General features: G+C 34.5%; 2 protein-coding genes across 10 annotated transcripts in view; both read left to right on the top strand.

Moving 5' to 3' along the window:
- The window catches only part of LOC129807383 (neurobeachin), a 401071-nt gene that overhangs the window by 336398 nt on the left and 41461 nt on the right, over positions 1–23212 (top strand). For 5 of the 8 annotated variants that reach the window (XM_055856605.1, XM_055856607.1, XM_055856609.1 and 2 more), the window contains exons 15-21: positions 5514–5704; positions 10737–11536; positions 13330–14179; positions 14312–14625; positions 18349–18660; positions 20467–20574; positions 20646–20799. In XM_055856605.1, coding sequence (XP_055712580.1) covers positions 5514–5704; positions 10737–11536; positions 13330–14179; positions 14312–14625; positions 18349–18660; positions 20467–20574; positions 20646–20799 — 2729 coding nt within the window. Of the gene's footprint in view, positions 1–5513; positions 5705–10736; positions 11537–13329; positions 14180–14311; positions 14626–18348; positions 18661–20466; positions 20575–20630; positions 20800–23212 lie in introns of all 8 variants that reach the window. The other 3 variants (XM_055856603.1, XM_055856604.1, XM_055856606.1) reach the window with 1 other exon arrangement.
- The window catches only part of LOC129807385 (annexin B11), a 372667-nt gene that overhangs the window by 176280 nt on the left and 173175 nt on the right, over positions 1–23212 (top strand). The window lies entirely within an intron of this gene.

Here is a 23212-nt window from a genome sequence, read left to right on the forward strand (position 1 = left end):
ATTTTCCGTCCGCCATTTTGAGCAAAAATTTTGCATTACTTTCTGCGAAGCGAGAAAAGAACAACAAAATGTGTTCCCATCTCTGTCGGACTATTTTTCCCAAGTAACTGAAGGATTAAAGTAATTAAAAATTTATTTCTGACAGCACTTCGGATAAAAATTGCCCAGGAAAAAATCATCAAAAATCACTCAATTTGCGTAGGATGTATAATACCATGGTAAGGAATGGGTTAATGTGAATAATATTAAAATTTTAATGTGCAAGTGTGATAACACAGTAAGGTTGACACTTCCGACTGGCAAAGAAGAGTGACATAAATTTCTAAAAACTTTTACTCCGAATGATTTCAAACTTTGAAAAAAAAATCTTGAAATGTTTTGATATTTTACACAAAAGATTTAAAAAAGTTTTTTATATATTAAAAATTCACATAATCCCTTAAAATATTCTTTGTTTCATTTAGAATTTACAAGTTTCCAGAAGCTATTTTTATAAATGAAAAGTTTTGCATTTTTATAAATTTTTGTTTTATTTAGAAGAAAAATATAAAAAAATTAAAATAAGTTTTTAATCTAAAAAATTCACGACTTGGTATCTTAAATAAGTTTTTCGTAAATTGAAAGCGTATTTTTTAGATTTGTTTTGCAAAAAAATTCCTTCCTTATTGTGATAGTTAAAAATAATATTAGGGCTTCTATTTTTTCAATTGTGTTTTATAAATATTTTTATACCTAATGAAATATTGGATGAGATCATATATTCTGTCAGTAGAAGAGGTCGAAAGTTTGGAGTGGTATATCTCAGCTCCTGATGAACATAATTGGATGAGTGAACTATTGTTGGAAAGCTTGGTTCATAAGCTTTTAGAATCTGGTATATGTAATTGGCTATGGGTAAATCATGGTCATCCAGAACCATTTATGTCGAGGAAGACACATTTTGCAACGTATTTTTTGGCCATCTACTGCTGGGACCAGGAGTGACCCACTTTTCTCGCACTTGGACTGTTCGTTAGAGGAACTCAAAAGGTACAATTTGTGGAAGAAACTTTTTTTTTGGACATCTTACTTTTTTTTATTCATCCACTTTTGCAAGAATTTTAACATTTTACACGCATAGAAAAAAATTACAGAAATCCTTCTATCTCATTTTCTGGACAAACTAATGAAGATATCGACTTGGAATGTTCTAAGTGCTCCCCCATAAGTTGATCCAAGAAATCCAAATATCACATCAGTTTCATCCCCACGTCTATCCTTCCCCTCCAGAAACCACCCTTTTAGGATTTCAGTAATTTTTTCCTTGCATTTAACATTCAAAATTCTTGAAAAAAAGTCGATGAATAAAAAAAAAGTAAGATGTCCAAGAAAAAAGTGTCTTCCACAAATTGTGCCTTTTAAGTTCCTCTAACAAACAGTCCTTGTGCGAGAATTGTGTGGGTTACTCCTGGTCCCAGCAGTAGATGGCCAAAAAAGACGTTGCAAAAAGTGTCTTCTTCGACATAAATGGTTCTGGATGACTATGGTTTATCCATAGCAGATTAAGTATACCAGATTCTAAAAGCTAATGAGCCAAGCTTTCCAACAATAGTTCACCCATCCAATTATATTCATCAGGAGCTGAGATATACCACTCCAAACTTTCGACCTCTTCTACTGACAGAATATATGAACTCATCTAATATATACATTTCACTTAGAAATTGTGGTATATATAAATTTTCAATAACGCGAAAAATAAGTGATAGCAAAATATTGCAACTTTGCGTAATACTCGAACTTGTCACTTCAGTTATAATATCTGTAGAGCAATTTTGCATTATTTATCTATATATAGGGGAAAGTACTCTCCCTTCAAACGTTCATGCCTTCTAATAATGTGAATTTTCTTTTATTTTTTCCAAGAGACTTCTACATAATTATCACATAATTATCAAATTGATGATAAGCTAACTAATATTTAATAAAAATGTGTAAATCTCTTAGTAAAAATAAAAGAAAAATCACGTTATTCGAAAGCATGAACGTTCGAAGGGAGAGTACTTTCCCTTACTAATAATACGCTTTAGGGGTCCAATTCTTTGAGTAATGAGTTGTTACTGTACTTCTATCCATTTTTTAACGTTCACCGGTGCACAAAATAAAGTGTTCCAAAGATCTACTCAAAACCGGTTTACACTAAGCTGTTACTGGTTTATACTTACTAGGAATTCCAAGACCTTTCCAACTGTACCACCTTTGTCCAAATCGATTGAAATATGCTTCCTTGAACCTGCTATATCTTTGATTTTGAAAATCCGGTAATAGGAATGATCCAACTGTTTTTTTTCCAAATTTGATCCTGAGATCAAATTATTGAAGATATTCTTTAACAACTGGCTACTAGTTTCGGTCTATTTCGTTGTCGGCTTTTTGGTTAATCGGAAATTTAGCCATGTCCAGAACCAATTATCTCCTATAATACTCCATTTTGTATTAATCCGAGACACTTTCCCTTCTTTTAAACAAAGAGGCAAAATTACCTTTATAAAATATATTAACCAGTAACCTGTGAATTGCCTCTGAGGTTTTTTTTCGAATCCAGCTCAATAATTTCACGATTTTGTAGACAAAGAAAATAATTTGATTTTTACCGATTATAAAAAAGCAAAAAAAAATGTTCCAAGAGTATATTTTTCCTTGCGTACTCATCACAATCCCAACTTAAGGCAGAGTCACATTGACAGTAAAATGCTCACCGTTACCGTCAAAGCCTCGCCGTATTTCGTTAATTTACGCATTTTTCATTGCAATTCTTACGAAAATTCTCAGTTACCATATTACCTTATCTCACAGTCGGTGGCACTAGGTGAAAATAATATAAGACAATTGACGAAATTAAACGAAAATTCGATAAACGGTGAGCAAAATGACTGTACAAAAAAACTGTAGCAAAAATCCTACAGTTTTTTTTTCTGTTCACCTTTTGTCGCATTTTCGTTTTATTTATACAATTTTCTTATACTATTTTTACCTAGTTCCACCGAGTATGAGATAAGGTAATACGGTAATTGAAAATTTGCTTAAAAATTGCAATAAAAATGCATAAATCAACGAAATACGGTAAGCATTTTACTGTCAATGTGATTCTGCCCTTATACGAAAGACTTAACCCTTTAACGGCGAGACAGTTTTCACTGACCGAAAATCAGAAATAAAAAATAAATCAATGAACAAAACCAGTAAAAGGTCTTATATAATGGCCTTCGAAAAGCCAACAGAGACTGATTTGGTGTATTTTTTACCTCTATGAACGATAGGGACAAAAATAGCCTAAAAATTTAAGTAGGGGCTTTTTCATGTTTTGACTTTGAGACACTATTCCAAAAAACCACGATAGTGTATTACAATTTTAAGCGGTCTATAGGATACTTATGGGTATTGACTATATAAAAAATATGCAATAGAACTTGGAAAACAACTGAGTTTTCTTGGAAAAGATAAAACATTTTACTTGACGCTTTGTCCCAAACCTCCCCGATGTGGGGCAGTGTGGGACGCAATAGGTGATGTTTGGGACGCGTTTTTTCTCGCATAATTTGTATTACTAGAACACGTTAATTAATTTCAAATACCAGATTAAAAATATTTCTGGTAGAAATAAAAATGTTTCATCTTTTATTTACACTTAGAAATTAATATCAATTTTATTTGTACAGTAGAGTCGTTTATTGTCAATCAATTATTTAAAGTATTTTCTTCTTATTTTCCATCTACCTTTCTTTTCTTTTTTTTATTCTAAATATTGCAATCATGATTATCAAATTCCTCACGCGAGTAGATTTTCTTGCAACTCTTAGTTTTGAACTCATTGATGGATTCCTGTTTGATTTTACGACAACTGCATTGTACCTGTTTTTTCATTATTTCTCTGTCTTGACTTTCTCAGAACTTGCCTTTTCTGGAGAACTTGTTCGAGAAATTTTCGAAAAAAAATAGTTTTTAACTAGATTGGGCAAAGATCGAATATCCTCTGGAGAAGAAATTATTGATTCCCAAGACAATGATGGTTTAATTGTCCCTGTAGTGAGAGAAATCTGCTGCACTGATAAACTTTGCACAAGAGGGAGATTTCCAGTAGAAACTGGGCATTACTCTTCATTTTGACAATAAACAATTGCATACCACCTACAATCTTGTCGAAAAGCAATGTCCCATTCATCCCCTTTCAGGTGTCCCAAACATCCCCACGTGTAGTTTTGGTATTTAAAACCTTTATATAAAAAAAACAAGAGCGTATAATCTCTGAAACTTTTATAAAAATATGTTCCCAGATTACACTGCTACCTAATGAGATAAAAAAGTTTTGATCATATAAGGTAAAGTACCCTTTATTCGACCGGTTCCTCTATTCGACCGGTAGATTTATTTATTCAATTTAATTATATTTGCTATAATATTTTGTGTATGATCTAACATTAATAGGTCAATTATTCTTTAAATAATACGAATCAGTGACAAATTCATGGAAATTGATGAAATTCACCATCAAATATTCAAAAATTGACCCACCGGTCGAATAGAGGAACCCGGTCGAGTAAGGGTACTTTACCTTATCGCTGATATAAAATACAAAGAGAAAAACTGAGACGTCAAAATATACAATTTTTATCAATTTTTTAAAAAATATTCATAGAATTAAAACAATAAAACTGAGGAATACTTAGGAATAAAACAATAAAACTTTTAGTCAAGATATATCATAATATTGCCTACGATACAGTAATGGTTAAATCCCATTTATTTCAAAAATTAATTGAAAAAATCGGCTTGTCCCACACTACCCCTGTCCCAAACCTCCCCGGTCTCCCCTAATTTTTCTGACAATACTAATGAATGGTAATTTTCAATCTAATGAAAAATATTATGTTTGAGTATTTTAGTTTCTTTTCCCAAAACGGTTTTGCTTAAAAAAATTGGAAGTATTAAAAATATTTAAAATTAATTTTCATTATGAAAATTTAAAAATTCGTCATTTTTTAGCTCAAAAATTTACTATATAGCAAATAGCTGGAAACTTCCAAAAAATATCCTGGATTCCTTCAATCTTCCATTTTGCAATTGCGTACAAACATAAGGAAAAAACAACTTTAAGTAGTCAGGAAAAATTATTTTCTTTATGGGACACCGGTGTTCCAATCGTCCTTAAAGGGTTAACGATGGATTAACGCTTTAGCTCTATTCATTTTATATTACTCAATATCTAGTTTAACATTTTGTTATTAAATAAAATTCCCTCTTGATTTATCTGATTTATCAGCTAAATAAAGTATTGCTGTGTATTTATTATTTTCCCATGGTAAATTAAATTCCATGAGATAGAAATTGCAAGAAAAACATTGAGGTTTACAGTAGAATTTTTCAGTTGGAAAAATACAAAAAAAAAATAGTATTATACATTCGTATTTTGTATTTTTGTGAAATTTTCTCTAGTGCACTTAATTTATTTGTGATGACTTATGTATGTTTTTCAGGAGAAAATACGATGTGATGTCACCACACAATTTGTACACATTGCTGGCAGAGAGGTTGCTCTTGTATGAAGAGTCACTAACATTGCCCACATATAATGTTCTCTATGAAATAATGACGGAGCACATATCTCAGCAGATTCTCTATTCAAGACATCCGGAGCCGGAAAGTCATTTCCGTCTTGAGAATCCAAGTGAGTGAATTTTTAATATGAAACGAAGAAATTTTCCTTTTCAGCTTTCCCTCTCTCTCTCACTCTCTCTCTCACTCTCTCTCGTTCTCTTAAATTATTGCACTATGCACTGGTAAAACGTAAAAGTGCATCAATAAATTTATATGGTTCAATCACGTTCATCCCCTAAAATACTAGAGTAATTTACTTTTAAAACGATTGAAGCTTTTGGGATTAAATTTTAGCCTTTGTTAATACAGTACGACTCCAATAGAGTCAAGTTATTAATTGTCGTAGTTACTGTTTCGCTCGTTAAAAATTGTCTCTAATTCTTACTTAACAAAAAAGTTGTTTAAAAGTTTAGCATTAAATCTGGAACTTTACATAATTTTTTACAGTGTTTAAAATTTTTAGGGGTTGACTCTATCGGAGTCGTACTGTAATTCCTCAAATTTGTTTTTGTTATTCTTATGATAACATTTTCCCATGCTTCATTCCCAGAAATTAATTCATAACAAACTTTTCAATAAAGCTTTGTTATTTGAGAGAAGAAAGTTCAACAGAATCAGTCGAAAAATAAGAATTTTTTCCACGTATTACGGAATTTTCTATTATGATTAAATTGAAAAATAATAATAATAAAGGATAAAATGTTTAATAATCCGTATACAAATTCATGAGGTAAAAAGTTGTGACAAATGTAAATCAGTTTATTGTAGGTGAGATTCTTAATGTGACCCAACTCAGAATGCACACAAATTTGATTTAGAACTGAATTTGAAGAACCTAATTCAATAATTTTATGTAAAATTAGTGAAAATACTGACTGAAAGTGTTCATATTTTAGAATTATCTCTTTAGAGAATTGCTAATTATTGTTGTAAAAGAGATCTATTAAGGAGGTGCAGGGCAAAGTTTTCAAACACATTTCTTAACCGTTACTGAATTCAAATTCTTTACAATCAATTCTTTAAAATACTATTTAATAATATAGTGTAACTGCTTAAGAAACGAATTTGTCACCCAAAATTTAAATAAAAAAAGAGAATGAAGGAAAATATCATAAAAAACGACGCGATGTCAAACCTTTCGTGTGCAATTTCAAGCATAAATTTTCCATGATTTTGCGCGAAACGAAAACAAAACAACAAAATCTACTTCAATTGCTATTGTTATTAAAAAAAATCGAATATTATATAACATTAGACAGATGCCGTTGGGTAAAGAGGTGATGTCTGCTGAAAACCTATCAAGATAAAAGTAGCCCTGTTTAAATGGAGTTTGTCAAAAAAAAAACAACGGGCTGGCTTGAAGCATCTTGCCCGTAACAGGAGTTAATTTAATTAGAGATGCACAAAATGAATACCTGGGTGCAGCGGTTCCGCAGTGAACCATCCCCATTCATTTAATCTACTCTAACAAGTGCACTCTGAATCTTCCGAAAACTGTTCCCGAGAACAAAAACTACTTCGTAGATTGTCCACATTATACCACGGAAAAATAAAGCTCAACACTATTGAGTTTGATACTGATAGGCCATAACATTTTGGTCATTTGTTTAAGTCTTATTTACTTAACTGGCGCTACCACCAATTACACTCAATCCCGATATTATGCACATTTTCGGGATCGAAAAAAACGCGCGAAATGGCATTATGCATCGAGAAAATTTGCATACCCACAGGGGCTTTCTTTTGAATAAACCCGTCAAATAATTTCGTCAGATATCTTTAATATTTCTGCAGAAAATATATACACCTCTGCCGAAAATCTGCCGAGAAATCTGTAGATATTCCTACGAATTTTATTTGAGCTTGGGACAAAATTCGTCAAAATTCTTTTTGCATATTTCTGACGAATACTGGCGCATACTCTGACGAATTTCTGTAGATATTTTGCCGATTTTCTGTGGATTTTTATCTACATTCCAGACTTTCCAGACAGCTGTGTCTGAAAAGATGGAAAATTTTTCACTGAAGTTTGCAAAATTCAATTTTGTTATTCTTGGTGATATCACAGTGTTTATATAAAATTAAGAATTGTGCGACGCCGTATTGTAAGTAGAGACTAGTAAAGTGAAAACTTTAAGCAGAGTGTCGACCTAAATTTCGTGTTTTTGTATCATTAGATTGGCGATTTTTAAGAAATTTGTATTTTTGCTTGAATCTTTTTACTCATCTAAAATGTTTAATCGGTAATGCTTGTTAAGCAGAGCATACTATTTTCTTTGTAACTTCTACAGTTTCTTGATAAATAAACAATATTTTTGTTGACACAATGGAGACTATGCAGATTTCCAATGCAGAAATTCTGCGGAGAATCTGCAGATTTTCGGAAGAATTTCTGCCGAAAATCTACAGATTTTCTACGTAGCAATTCTGCCGAAAATCTACAGATTTTCTCTGAATGTACTAGAATATCCCGTTACAATTCAAAAAACCTCCGAGTAAAATCGGCAGGTAGAGCAATAATTTGACGGGACGAAACCTTCCAGTCACCTCTTCTGACAGTACGCGAAACAGTGTTTGACGGGCCAAAACATTTGATAGGCCATTACATTTTGGTCATTTGTTTAAGTCCTACTTACTGAACCGGTGCTACCACCAATTACACTCAATCCCGGTTTTATGCACATTTTCGGAACCGAAAAGAAAAAACGCGCGAAATGGCATTACGCATCGGGAAAATTTGCATACCCGCAGGGGCTTTCTTTTGAAGAAATCGACCGTAGAACGAATTTCGAGCGAAGTAAAAGTAGTTCAAACAAAAAGTTTCAACTTTTTAATAGAAATGCATTAACAAACAGTACTTTTTTGCTAGAGTTCTTTAATAAATGGTTAGAATATTTAAAAATTTGACCTTAACAAAAGAAATTAAAGGTTTATTCTGAAAAAATAACAAAATGTTTTCAAATTTCCCGCTTCGCAAAATAATATACATTCAGGCGTATTTCAAAAATGATTTCATAAATTGACTCCCAAAAGTAGGCAAACTTGCATAATTGTATGTGCATAATTCCGTCAGGTGCATAATCTCGAAGGACTTAATGTCGGGACTGAGTGTACTGGTCATGGCCTGACTCAGGACCGTTCACCACTCGAGCTGGCATCCTAGTGCACGATGTCGGTCGTCCCTCCTTACATACGGGGCCAAAAATCTATCGTAGTATCCTCCTCTCAAACGCGACAAAGAGTTTTCCATTCTGTTTGCTGAGGACCCACATTTCAGACGAATACATGAGGACTGGCAGGATCGGCAGGATCATAGTCGCACATATTGGCAGCGTAGTCTTTATGCCTAAAATCCTGAACCGAAAAACTCTTGATAGACTGAAATCGGCCCTGTTGGCTTTCAGCAGCCGTGGGGGGATTTCTGTTGAGATGTTTTCGGCTGTTATTGTTGACCCCAGATAGATAAAGAAATTAACAACTTCAAAGTTGTGGTCTCCCATTGCTTGATCGATGCTCTCCGTAGATGTTGCCGGAGTTGCTGCTGTGTTTGAGCCTAGATCTATTTAAAATCTCACCTAATATTTAATCCCATCACATATTTTAACCCTAGGGGAGACTGGGGCATAAACTCACAAATCGAAAAATTTGAAATTCAATATCTTCCAAGGTAAACAAGATAGCGGCTCAAATTTTTTTCTATAGATAGCCTCCATAGACCTTCTTCAATGTCGTAAGTTTCTTAGAATTCGAACAAGGAATTTAGAATATAAAAAATATCGAAATTTTTAGCCCTATTTTTGAAATATTTTTCTTGTAGAAGATAACAATTATTACATACTTATTTTCCAAAATTGATGAACTGGTGAATATTTTCTAAATAATTTGTATTTTTTGAATACAAATCCGCTATCTATTTTGGAATTTCACAAAAGTTCTTTTCTCCAGCAATCCTTTTATTAAAAATGGCCACTTGGGGTAAAAAGTAACAAAAAATCATAGCAAGTTCTGATATCTCACGGCGAAAAGAAACGTCATTATCATGTCTCGCCGCTTGTTGTTTGCATTGGTCAAACGATTTGCAGTATCTTGTGTGTTTTTTTCTAAAATAGCTCGAAAAGCGCTTTTCTAGTTTTCTCACTTGTCTCGTAGAGAAAACGGTGTTTTACAAAGGTGTAGATGAATAAATTTTCTATGAAAATATGTCCCCTAGGTATTTTTTCAAATTTACGGAAGCCTGTAATGAAGCGAATCAAAATATGATAATACCCAATGTCTGGTACTATTTGCCCCAGCATTTTTGAGAATAGTCACAAAATTACCTTTTAGAAATCGGCTCGATAAATGTATTTCCTTACAAAATAGAGGAATATTACTTTTACAAAATTGTAGAGCGGTAAATTTCCTATAAAACTGCGCTAATTAGAAATTTTTGAAGCGCTTGAGTAGCTTGTAAAAAAATAAAATATCCGTTTTGTTACTTTTTGCCCCAGTCTCCCCTACTGCGTGCTCTGATTGTCTAAAGCGTAAAATTGTTTGATTGCCTAACCTTTGTATGCTTTGAACACTCTCAATATCTAACCAATTAGATTGTACAATGAAGCTAAAATATTTTAAAAAGTTATTTTTTTATGGCATACAACAATGTTTAAAGCTCAAGAATTACAAAAAAAAACTGCTAGAAGACAATCAGGTAAAAAGAGAAGAATAATAATAGATAATACTTGTTTATTGAATATTAAAACTGTTTACCATCTCATTTGTTTTCTTTAGTTTATAAATTCATATTTTTTTTATTGTTGTGGAAGAAGTATCTTATAAATGTTTGTTGATTTCGAAGAGAGGAAATTTCAAATAGAAAACCATTTGAATCATCTGGTACAGTTTTATAATAATATTTTGCTTTAGGGTAAATTGACTTTCTCTTGTACCATGGAGAGTATAATATCCCCTTGAGTATTGCAATAACTTGAAGAGATACGAATTTAGTTCAAAGGATATTTTATGTATGTAGCAAAAGGGGGAGAGAGAGAAGGAAGGTTGAAGCTGATGTTGAGGAAAGTGGAAAATTGATAAAGTCTCTATGCATTGCATGGAAAATTCAGTGATCCTGAAGGTGGTGGCAACACTGATCCGACAATCGAAGCAAACGGAGCAATTGTTGGAGGTGAAGAAGCTCTTCCTTTCGGATATGACACTCCTCTGCAACAACAATCGCGAGAATCGGAGGACGGTGCTGCAGATGAGTGTGTGGCAGGAGTGGCTCATTGCCATGGCATACATTCATCCGAAGAATGGTGAGGAACAGAAGATTTCTGATATGGTGTATTCGCTGTTTCGGATGCTCCTCCATCATGCAATAAAGCATGAATATGGTGGCTGGAGAGTTTGGGTGGATACATTGGCTATTGTTCACTCTAAAGTCTCCTATGAAGAGTTTAAGCTTCAATTTGCCCAGATGTACGAACATTATGAACGTCATCGAACGGACAATATCACAGATCCGGCTCTGCGTCAGGCTCGTCCCATTAGTACGATTAGTGGATGGGAGAGGGAGTCTGATCAGGTGCCGGAGGGTGGTGGTGCTGTTGTTGGTGATGGGGCATCAATTGTGGAAATTGAGGGGGGTAAGACATGTCATAAAATCAGTACAGCGACCACCACGGAGGAGTGCGATGGGGAGAACAATAAGATTAAATGTGGCTGTGAGGATGAGGAGGCCAAAGTGACCACCACATCCGTGGACTCTGTCCACACGATATCACACATCTCAGATGTCTACAGTAAACAAGTGAATGAGACAATTTGCAATGGGAATGCCCATGATTCCAGTACCGAAGAGGAAAAATCACCAGCCAAGGAAATCATCAAAACATCATCCGGAGGCACGGAAGTGCTCAAACAGGTAAGGAGTCCTTTCATCTTTCATTGATCTCTATCTGTCTACAGAGTGTGCCATGAAAGTGTTATATACTTAACTATTTCAATGATTTCAAGTGTTTTGGGACTCTGGCTACCCAAACAGAAAACAATTATTTTGAGTTATTTAGAATAATAAAAAATAGTTCTTGTGGATAAAATTGTAAAGTAAAAAAAGTCAAATACTTAAAGAAATCGTTTCTTCCGGAAAAGCAGATTTTTTCAGTATCAACTGTCTGGACAAAGTCTGTCCTAATTCATCAAAATTTAGATTATATCCTTAAAAGAAACTCCTCAGGAAGATAATTAGGTATACTTAGATGTGTAAGACGTTTGTAATCCAAAATTTAATATCCGTTTTTTCGGTGCCGGTAAAAATCCTAAACGCCGAAATATCGAAAAACTACGAAAAATACGACTGAATACTTAAAATTCAGAATGGGTCAAAATCCCAAAAAGCCAGAATTCCAAATGAGCCAAAATTCCAAAACCCAAAATTTAAAACTCCAAAATCCTGAAAAGACTGAAATCCCAAATGACTATGAATGCGACTATTTGGATAATTTCGAAAAGCCAAAATCCCAAATGGGTCAAAATCTCGAAAAATTTTGGCTTTTCGAAATTTCGACTATTCGGAATTTCAACCCATTCGGGATTTCAGGCTTTTTCGGATTTTGGCGTACGGGATTTTGATGGTCTGACACATCACCGTGAAAACGGGATCCAGAAGGACCGTGATTACCTGTGAAGTAATTGAATATATAAAGGAAGAGCCTTCCATAAGGTTTACTTCGGTTTCAAAAAAAAAAAAAAAATAATAAAAAAAAAATAAAAGCTGCCTTTCATGAGGTACACTTTCGGCTTCCGGCACGAAAACATTTTGAATTTTGACCCATTCGGGATTAAAATTCAAATTCTTTTCAAGATTTTGGCGTTCGGGACTTTGGGTTTTCGGGATTTTACCCCATTCGGAATTTTGGCTATTTGGGAGTTCAACCCATTCGGGATTTTAGTATTTGATTTTGACCGATACCCATTTTTTTCTTGAGTATTTCAGAACCATGCAATAAATTCGAAAACTAATTACTAAGACTTTTAAATCAGAAAAATCTTTCTTACCTTAAATTTCTTATTGAGGTCCTAAAAGTTAGGAAAAAGACAGGTTGAATGAAATTGGCAGACTGGATATCTTTTTGTCCGAAAAGTGTTAACTCTTAAGATATTCCATCATAAGGTCAAAAAGTTCCTTTGCATTGACCAATTAAAAGCGGGGAGGTTTGGGACAAAGCGTCAAGTTAAATGTTTTATCTTCTCCAAGAAAATTCAGCTGTTTTCCAAGTTCCATCGAGTACTTTTTATAAAGTCAATACCCATAAGTATCCTATAGACCGCATAAAATTATGATACCCTATCGTGATTTTTTGGAATATTGTCTCAAAGTCAAAACATGAAGAAGTGTCCCAAATCTCCCCGACCTCCCCTAAGTCACTCCTTGATTAAATATTATGTTACAAAATCAATATGAAAAATTTAGCTGCCTATTTCACCTATTATTTAGGTAAATTTCGTAGCTGTTTCACCTCAAACTGCAAAACTGTTTCTGCTTTTCTGGGGTGATCAGAAATTGAAGTCGGCTGCGAACGTAGCACAGTTGATTTTTTTTTCTTTTTCGATCAATATCATTCTCAATGTTTATAACACTTTTAAGGCACTCTCTGCAGGTAATCTTTTTTATCTCTCTCTCCTTAACCCCTTTTTTGTGGAAAAAAACAAAACCAGGTGTTGGAGGTGGACGTGGAGGAAGTAGCACGGGAAGATGGTGATACGAAAGAAGTTGTGGAGAAAATTGTTGGGGAAATCATTGAGAAATCGGAAAAATTGCTGAATGACTGCAAAACCACGTCAAATGAGATGATTATTGAGACGGAGACGGCATCTCCGGTGATAAAGGATGAAGAATTGGAATTGGCGGTGAATGAGGTGGTGAAGGGTGTACGGGAGATTGAGCGAAAGGTTAAAGGTGACAGTGATGATAATCATTCAATTAGTAGGAGCAACAACAATAATTTAGTAGATATTTCCGATTCAGCCACGAGCAAAGATAAGACTGATTTACTCCTGTCAAGTGCAATAATTTGTAATAGTAGTAGCACGATCGTGGAATCGGATGGTCGGCGGCTGATTGGTCAGACGGATGATGAGATTGTTGGGGCGATTGTTAGTGAAATAGTTGAGAAGTCACTGGATGAGGTGACGGGTGTTGAGGTGGCTATTGTGAATCAGGCCAAGGAAGTGGTGGACAATGTTCTCCGAGATGCTACAGTTGTCAGCACAATTAGTTCTAAGCCGCTAGAAGATGCGGCTAGAGAGGAAATTGCCAGTAGTATTGTGGATGAAATGGTGGAAATTTGTCTTGATGATCAAGTAGAAAAATTGCCTGTTGCTGGCAATTGTGGGCAGGAAAAAGTTGCAAGTGGTGATGGTGAAAAGGATGAATCTCCTGGAGAGAAAATTGATGGGGGGTTGCATGTGGTGGAAAATGGAATACAGACGTCCGAGACGAATTCACCACAAGTCCAAAAGCCTCAGAGTGCATCGACGAGTACACAAGTGGAAAATAATCACTTTGGTATGTTATTTTTTTTCCAATTTGGTATTTTTTCTGCATAGAGCTTCTGCCCCGAGAAGCTGCAGGAAATTCAACTTGGAGTACAAAAAAAAAGTAAACTCCTTCCATCCTCTTTTTCCTCCAATTTTGCAGAACTGAAGAGATCAAAATCCGGATCAACGAGACCAATGTTTAGTCCCGGTCCAACGAGACCACCATTCCGAATACCCGAATTCAAGTGGTCATACATCCATCAGAGACTCCTCTCTGATGTCCTCTTCTCCCTGGAAACGGACATTCAAGTGTGGCGGAGTCATTCGACCAAAAGTGTCCTGGATTTTGTCAATTCCAGCGAAAATGCCATCTTCGTTGTAAATACTGTACATTTGATTTCCCAATTGGCTGATAATCTGATTATCGCATGTGGTGGTCTGTTGCCTTTACTAGCAAGTGCTACTTCACCAAATGTGAGTATTACCAAGTCAGCTGGACACATTCCCATTTACATTTTAATAAGTACAAATACTTTAAAATCACCAAAAATCCCCTCCCTCTTAATAAGCTTTCAACTTTGAATTAAATTTAGCTCTACGGAATACAATGTTGAAATACTTTTCTCCATAACGGAATACAATTGAATGAAATTGTGAAATCACTGAAATAGGCTATTAGAATCTTTGAATATTAATGAGAGCATTTGCACAATTTTAAATTTATCTGTAGGGGAAGTGTGCCAAATTTCGGCCAGCTTCTAATTTCGGCCACTTTGAGTGTAATTTCGGCCATGGAAATAAATTAATTAAAATTATTTATGTAATCTTCGAATAGTCAATAAATTCATTTTGATTTTAAATATTTATTCATTTTAGGATGTATTAACACAAAGACCGTTAAATTTTAGTTATAATTTGAATTTAAATTGCGTTGTAAAAACTCAGAGTGAAAGGAGTCTTACAAAAAATGTGACACATCGATTGTGTTTCTAGCAATCTTTTGATTTGTGGTGAAGTGCAGAAGGTTTACCTTCAGCGTTTTTCATGAAAATTGATTAGTTTTCATTAAAGATTGTTTCTGTTTATGTTAGTAGCGAATCAATCTTTAAATTTCGGGTGAAATTTCCCAGCTGGATCCTGTATTTCGCGTAAAAAAGTAGATACTTTGTGAGCGTCTCTCCGGTGAGATAGTGTTGCCTATTCCGGCAACATCTCTTGCTTTCATAAATTTCTTATTCATTTTGTGTTTTTTTTCCAATTTCTGAGTTCTACAATGTCCAGAGAAAAAAACATCGCATCTATGAAAAAGATGATGTAGAAAAGGCCTTGGAAGAGTTCAGGATTGGCAAATTGCTACGGGAATCTGCGCGTAAATTTCATATGCTACTCTTCAGGTCTTCAGGACAAATTACACGGAAGATCTCTGGGGTTGTGGGTCATATAAACGTATTAAACTAAATATTAAACTCGTTCCGTTTGACGTTTTGAAATTTTCTATCCGTTGCGTCACAAAAGGTGGTCAGAAAAAAGGTGGCCGAGATTTCACTCAAAGTGGCGGGAATACTATCCAAAGCAATGTCTATATTTTTTTAATTATTTTTTCAATATTTTATGAAGTGATTTAAAGAAAACAAAGATGATAAACTAGTCTTCAAGCTTCCACACAACCCTCCCGAAAAGGAAGTAACAAAAATATCAATATGAATTAAAAATATTGCATTTCAAACTTAGGACTTCGATGCTTATATGCAACTATGCCGAAATTTGGCACACTTACCCTAAATTATTTTTACGGTATCGGCTGAGAAATTATGGTGCTATTCCTATGAAGAATGATCATGCTTTTTTTGCACTCTATACTGTTCTCAAATGCTTCTGCATAATCGACTTTCCAGTTGGTTCCTGTCATGACTGGTGGTTTGCGAACACTACGAAGACTGGAAAAAACAGTCGGGACAGGAACCAACGCAAAGAAAAGGAGATAATGCAGAAGCACTTGGGAAGAGTAAAGTGCTAAAAAAATGTTCAGGAGAAAGATTTCCTCTTTTCATTTTCATACATGACAAATCAACATGTTCTGTATTTTTTTTAGCACTTTTCTGTTCCCGAGTGCTAAAAAATACAAAACATGTTGAAAAGTTTGTTGACATTTTTCAAGTTTGATTATGATTATCAAATGAAGCAAATATGCTCAAATTTTCCATTGTTTGGCTTAGTTTTGATGTGATTTTGCATTCTTAATGGATTTTTATAAAATTTACAATTAATATGAGCATGTAAACTTAATACTAGTATGCAGGTGAACAAAAATCGTTGCATTTCAAACAATCTGACTCCCGAATTTCTTCTTTCTAATTCGGGTGACATTTCGGTCCCAAATGCCCGAATTTGAGAGAGTCTACTGTACATCACTTTTGAGAAAATTTTGGGCTGATGGGATGTAACTGACAGTGGACGGATAAACTTAGACATTTCTTGATTTTTGCTGTTTTATTCCAACGTTTCGAGGATTGTTTGTCTTCTTCCTCAGGACTACAAAATTGAAAGAACAATTTTGGATTTTTTTTTAAATTGCAAATGGAGAAATCACGTACAAATGAAAAATGCAGTCCAAGCTTAGTCTAAACATTTCTCACTTAATACGTGATTTTTTCTGCGAATTCGATGTAAGATTTAAACTTTGTAGACCTGATGAAGAGGACAACAATCGTCGAAACGGTCAAAACATTGTAGAGGAATGATACAGCAAGAATCAAGAAAGGCCTGAATTTTTCCGTCCACTGTCAGGTGAACATCACGATTAAGAGAAAGAAAGAAAGATGATTATTTTAGCTGTAGACCGCCTTCGCCCAACTGAACATGGAAACATTAATATTCGGTTCTGGCGTAGTGTATCAACTTCTCATTTCCAATAAGAATCCAATTTGACCGACTGTCCGTGGGTAACTAAATGCTGTTCAACGTCTCGCGATTCCCACTGTCCTTTTTTGTGTGATTCCTAGTTCTTTTAAACATTTCCAAATCCAAACTGTTGACCGATCAACTCTTAAGTGATTTAGTCAGTTCTTCTTGTGTATGACATGGGATTTCACTTTGTATTAAGTTAAATCCCATAATTTCCTCGCCACCAATTTTAACATGCTTCCTCTGATAAAGAAACATCGCCATAAATTCCTCAAGAATTCAATCTTTTTTTAACTTCAGATATCGCATTAATGCAGTAAAATTTTCAACAACTGTTGTTTTGTTTTACACGCAACAAGATATTTTCAGTGCAATTAAAAACTGATCTGATGAGGTCGCATTTCACCTGGGATCACAAAAGCTGAGATTGTAAAGAATCTCAGCTTACTATGTTGCTGACATTTCTGTGAAATTTGTTTACTTATAATTTTAGGCCTACTATTCGGCTATACGATAAAGTTAGAAGCATGTAATGGTACCTGATTACAGAGTAACGCCATTTGACAGCGATCGTGCAATTAATTGACACTCCTAACTCTACTTTGATAAATGCTCATTTTTGATTAATAAGGAAAAGTTATTAACGATTCACAATCGATTCATTAGTGGTATAAATTTGTCATAGATTCCAAGACCTTTCAAACGAATCCAAAATTTCCCAACTCTGTTAAGAAATACCTTTCCTAGACCTGTTTAATCTTTAACCTTGGAAAACCTTATTTGGCATCAAATTTCAAAGGCAATGATGTTGTTTTTGTACGAAACCTAGCCTAGAAAAACTTCAAAATGTAACCCAATGTATTTGATTAGGAAGAGTGAGATAGAACGGGAGTTGGGAACCAATGGGGACAATAGGGTGTTTCTCGAAGACTCTAATTCGAATTCTGCGCTATCTCTAACCATTCAGCCTCTTCTAATTCAGTTCATGCAACCAGATGAACGAATGGATAAATTGCGTACAATTGCGTAACTTTGTTGTTCGAGAAGAGAAAGATCCCATTGCAGAAGGATAATATTCTATACTCATTCCAATTTTTAAATGAGCCAATTCCTTCTTCCTTTGCGTCATCAATAAATCTCAAGTGCAATTTCACACTTTGGTGAGAATCCTGTCGAAATGGTGTATTACAATTTGCCATCTCCATCAATTTCGTATCCTTCTCCTTCCTTTTTGGTCTTATGTCTGACAATTGAGAGTATTAAACGTGGGGGCCTCCTGTTGTGGTTTTGCAGTCTGAACTGGATGTGCTGGAACCGACACAAGGAATGCCACTCGAGGTGGCTGTGTCATTTCTCCAGCGTCTCGTGAATATGGCAGATGTTCTGATATTTGCCAGTTCACTCAATTTTGCTGAATTGGAGGCGGAGAAGAACATGTCCAGTGGAGGTATTCTCCGGCAATGTTTGCGCCTGGTGTGCACGTGTGCTGTGAGAAATTGTCTGGAGTGTAAGGAGAGAACACGCTACAACAATGGCACTGTTCGAGATGCTCCAGGTGCTGCCCACTTGCAGGCACTCATCCGAGGTGCTCAGGCATCGCCCAAGGTATGTCTTTCATATTACCCTTGGGTTCTATCACTATCACAGCTACCACTGAGAAAAACAAGAGGGTGCGATTAACATTTTTTCCTTAGAAATTTAACACCTTTTAGGTGTAAAAATATATCAACATTTTTTTAATGTTAATTTTACACCTTTTTAAGGGTAAAATCAACATGAAAAAGGGTACCTTTAACCCCTAATACACCTAAAAAGGGTAATATTTACACCGATTTCAGATCAATACTGCAGGGTAAAATTAACACTTCCGGAATGTTATTTTAACTTTTTTGGATTTCTCTCACAAGGGAAAGTCTCGGACCTTCGGACGAATTTCTTTATGAAACTTTGCATATTACATAATTTGTGAAATTTATGAAATTTATGAAATTTTATGAAACTTATGAAAATTTACTGGATAGTGTTTTAACGACTGCTGATTAATAATTTTAAATTTATAACATGGATTATCATTTGTAAATGAAATGAAATGAGCTATATTAGGAGAAAACCAACATCTATTACGGCAATAATATATTGAATTTCAAGTATATAAAATGATCTATATGTAATCATGAACAAAAAATGCTACTTTCTGGAAGGCATAATTTTCAAAACTAAATATTTTAAAGTCATACTAAACATTTTTAAAAACTACGCAGATCCATCACAAAACGGTAAAAAGTGTATTTAAAACAAGTGTAGTTCAAGTATAAAACGACTAACCCTGTCCTACAAATAGCTCAAGTATAAAATGGTTAAAGAAAACGCTACAAATACGCACAGCTCAATCACAAAACGGTTCACTTTGCGTCTAAAAACACGTACATCTTTATTATAAAACAGTTAAGATCGTTCTTAAAAACTAGCACAGCTTGAAACATAGAACGGTTAAGATTGTGCTTAAAAATACAAACAATTGAATCATAAAATGCTCAAGATTGCGCTCAAAATTACGCACAGCTCAATTATAAAACGGTTAAGATTTCGCTTAAAATTACGCTCAAATCAATCATAAAACGGTAAATGCGTATAAAATCACGCATTACTTAATCATAAAATGGCAAATGCGCTCAAAATCACGCACAGTTCAATCATTAAACGGAAAATGCGTATAAAATCACGCATTACTTAATCATAAAACGGCAAATGCGCTCAAAATTACGCACAGCTCAATCATAAAACGGAAAATGCGTATAAAACCACGCATTACTTAGTCATAAAACGGCAAATGCGCTCAAAATTACGCATAGCTCAATCATAAAACGGAAAATGTGCTTAAAATTATGCACAACTCAATCATAAAACGGTAAATTCGCTCAAAATCATGCACAGCTCAATCATAAAACGGTAAATGCGCTCAAAATCACGCACAGTGCGATCACGAAACGACAAATGCGCTTAAAATCATTCACAGTTCAATCATAAAACAGTAAATGCGCTCAAAATCAAGTACAGCTCAAAAATAAAACGGTAAATGTGTTTAAAATTACGCACAGCTCAATCATAAAACGGTTAATGCGCTTAAAATCACGCACAGCTCAATCATAAAACGGTTAAGATTGCGCAGTAAAAGGTGCATTCTTAAACATTTCATGATTCATGTGTGTGTGTAATTGTAAGCGCAATCTTGACCGTTTAATAATAATTAATCTGTGCGTGATTTGGTAAAATGCAAGACAATGGTAATATGCAAAGTTTCATAAAGAAATTCGTCCGAAGGTCCAAGACCATCCCTTGTCAGTGACGCTGCAGTTTTGTCTGGGTGTCTCAAATGGTAGAGAGGGAGTTGAATTGAATTATTTCTTGCAGAATATCGTTGAATCGTTATCGGGTAGCTTGAGTCCTGTGAAGGATCCAGAGAAGTTACTTCAAGATATGGATGTCAATCGTTTGAGGGCTGTTATCTATCGTGATGTGGTAAGTATGAAGACTAAATGACTTTAATGTGTGGCAGAAGCAAAAATTTGTTAAAGAAACGGATGTTCCAGGAGGAGACGAAACAAGCTCAATTCCTTTCCCTGGCCATTGTCTACTTCATCTCAGTACTTATGGTGTCCAAGTACCGAGATATCCTGGAGCCACCCGTTGAGCCACAACCACCAAGAGCGTCGCCTGTGATGCAACGAAATACCCAAGCACAAGGTAAGGCAAATGAAGAGGGAAAGAACAAAAAAAAAACATAGGTAGTTACAACCACAATCTCTTCACCATTAAGCACAGTGGGACACATTTTTCCACTCCCCTCACATCCTCAATTGTTCAATTGTTGGATTCCCTCTCTACCCCATTTTCCACTTCTTTTATTTTTTTTCTTAAATTTAATTTTGTGACACTCGGAGATGAGAGAAAATTAATTTAGAAGGGCTACTTTTACACCCCATCTTAACATTTTTAGAGAAATTACACGTAATTATATGCCCCACAATTCTGTTCATTTTGTTGAAATATCTCTTTGTCAACACTTGTAGAGAGATGGACACAGTCTGAGTAACACAATGAGTTAATTTTGGGTGGTGATATCTTTCCTCAATTTACTTCCTCTCCCATTTTTTTGCTCAATTTATTCCCTCGTGTGCCCGTGACATCCTCTTTTGTTCTTATGTTCAATGTAGAATTTGGTATCTGCAGATGCTGTTTAAAAGGACATTGCAATGTTAACAAAAATGCGAGAAAAGTTGCAAAAATTCATAATGGTCATTAAGTAAAATGTGTGTTCTCTCTTTATAATACAGTTACTCTAGCAACATTTATAAAGTAATTAGCAGAAAATTAAGTAACATCAACAAAAAGATTGGTTAAATTTGCAAATAATTCTCAGGAAAATTTTTCTTGAAAAATGAGAAATGAGCAATATCAAAATTAGATTGCATTATTATTTAAAATATCAAGTTGAATAAGTACAGGTAAAAAAAATGAAAAAAAAAACAATAAAACAAAACTCGCTCCATAAAAGGTCAAACTTGATCAGTGAAGAAATTTTAAAAAAATCAAAATTTCAAACCAATTTAGGTTAGAATTGGAAAAAAATGGAATAGAAATATGCATTAATTTTAGAAAGAAGGAGATGGAAATTTTTACTTTATGTAATTTTCATAATCTAAAAGATGTGAGAGTAAGTCAGGAAAACTTCATTAAATCAAAATTCACATCCCTTTCTGAAAGGTTTTGGATATGTCTATTCCACTCTATTCGTACTTGAAATTGGATTGAACTAAATCGAATTTGTTGTGAGATTCAAAACAAGAAGAAGAGTTTGAAAGAGTGGGGTAGGCATCAAAATTTGAAAGGAAAGAGATGTGAATTTCGATTTTATGAAATTTTCCTGATCCAAAAACTGTACCGGATTCATAAAAGAATATATAAATCAATCAGTAATGGCTTCGGTATACCTTTCAGATGAAAAAAAATTTACGAAATCAAAATTTGCATAACTTTCTTAAGTTAATTACTTTCTTAAGTTTATTGGTTCGTATGCAGAACTTCACGACAAATTCAATTTACTTGAATTCATTTTGAGTGCCCATGAGTGGGATGTAAGATAGACACATTCAAAATTCACGAAGATTTGAAAGCTGCGGAGGGGTCTCATTCAAAGTTTCGAAAACCAAAATCACGAGCCCTAAAGTCCCGAATAACCAAAATCCGTAATGTGTCAAAATCACAAGAAGCCAAAATCTTGAAAAACTAAAATTCCGAAAGCCAAAATCGTGAAATTCAATATCTCGAAAGACAGAAACCTCGAAAGCCAAAATCTCGAAAGCCAAAATCTCTAAAGCCAAAATCCCAAAAATCAATGTCACGAAAACATAAAATCACGAAGGCAAATTCCCGAAAAGTCAAAATCTTGAAAAACCAAAATCTCAAACGCCAAAGTCCCGAATAACCAAAATCCCGAATGTGTTAAAATCCCGAGAAGCCAAAATCTTGAAAAACCAAAATCGCAAAAGCCAAAATCTCGAAATTCAAAATCACGGTAAGGCAAAATCCCGAAAATCAGTATCACGAAAACCTAAAATCGCAAAAGCAAATATCCGAAAAGCCAAAATCTCGAAAAACCAAAATTCCGAAAGCCAAAATCCAAAAATCCAAAATCCCGAAATTCTAAATTTCGAAATCCAAAATTCTGAAAGCCAAAATCCCGAATTCTTAAAAGTATCATAGCTATTCCCACGATTATACCCGCGCCTGCTGGAGGCAAAAGGAAATTGTCTTTGTTTTGAAAAATTATTCCACATATTCTCCCCAATACAATTTCGTGTCCTTCAGGTTTTAAACCCTTTCGGGATTTTGGCTTTTCGAGGTTTTGTTTTTTTTTTTTGGACTTTTGACTTATGCCCAACGCACAATAACTTTTGTTTAGTAAACATGTTTTTGACATTTCAATGAGTGTGAGTGAGATCTAGATCTAGTCATCTCGCTCATTAATATGGGATATCTTGGAAACATGTTTACAAACAAAAGTTATTGTGCGCTGGTCATTACTCGGGATTATGATTTTCAGAATTTCGTACTAATCGGATATCGGCCTTTTCGGGATTTTCGATTTCCGGATGTG

This window comes from Phlebotomus papatasi, chromosome 3, assembly GCF_024763615.1.
Source record: "Phlebotomus papatasi isolate M1 chromosome 3, Ppap_2.1, whole genome shotgun sequence".
NCBI lineage: Eukaryota > Metazoa > Arthropoda > Insecta > Diptera > Psychodidae > Phlebotomus > Phlebotomus papatasi.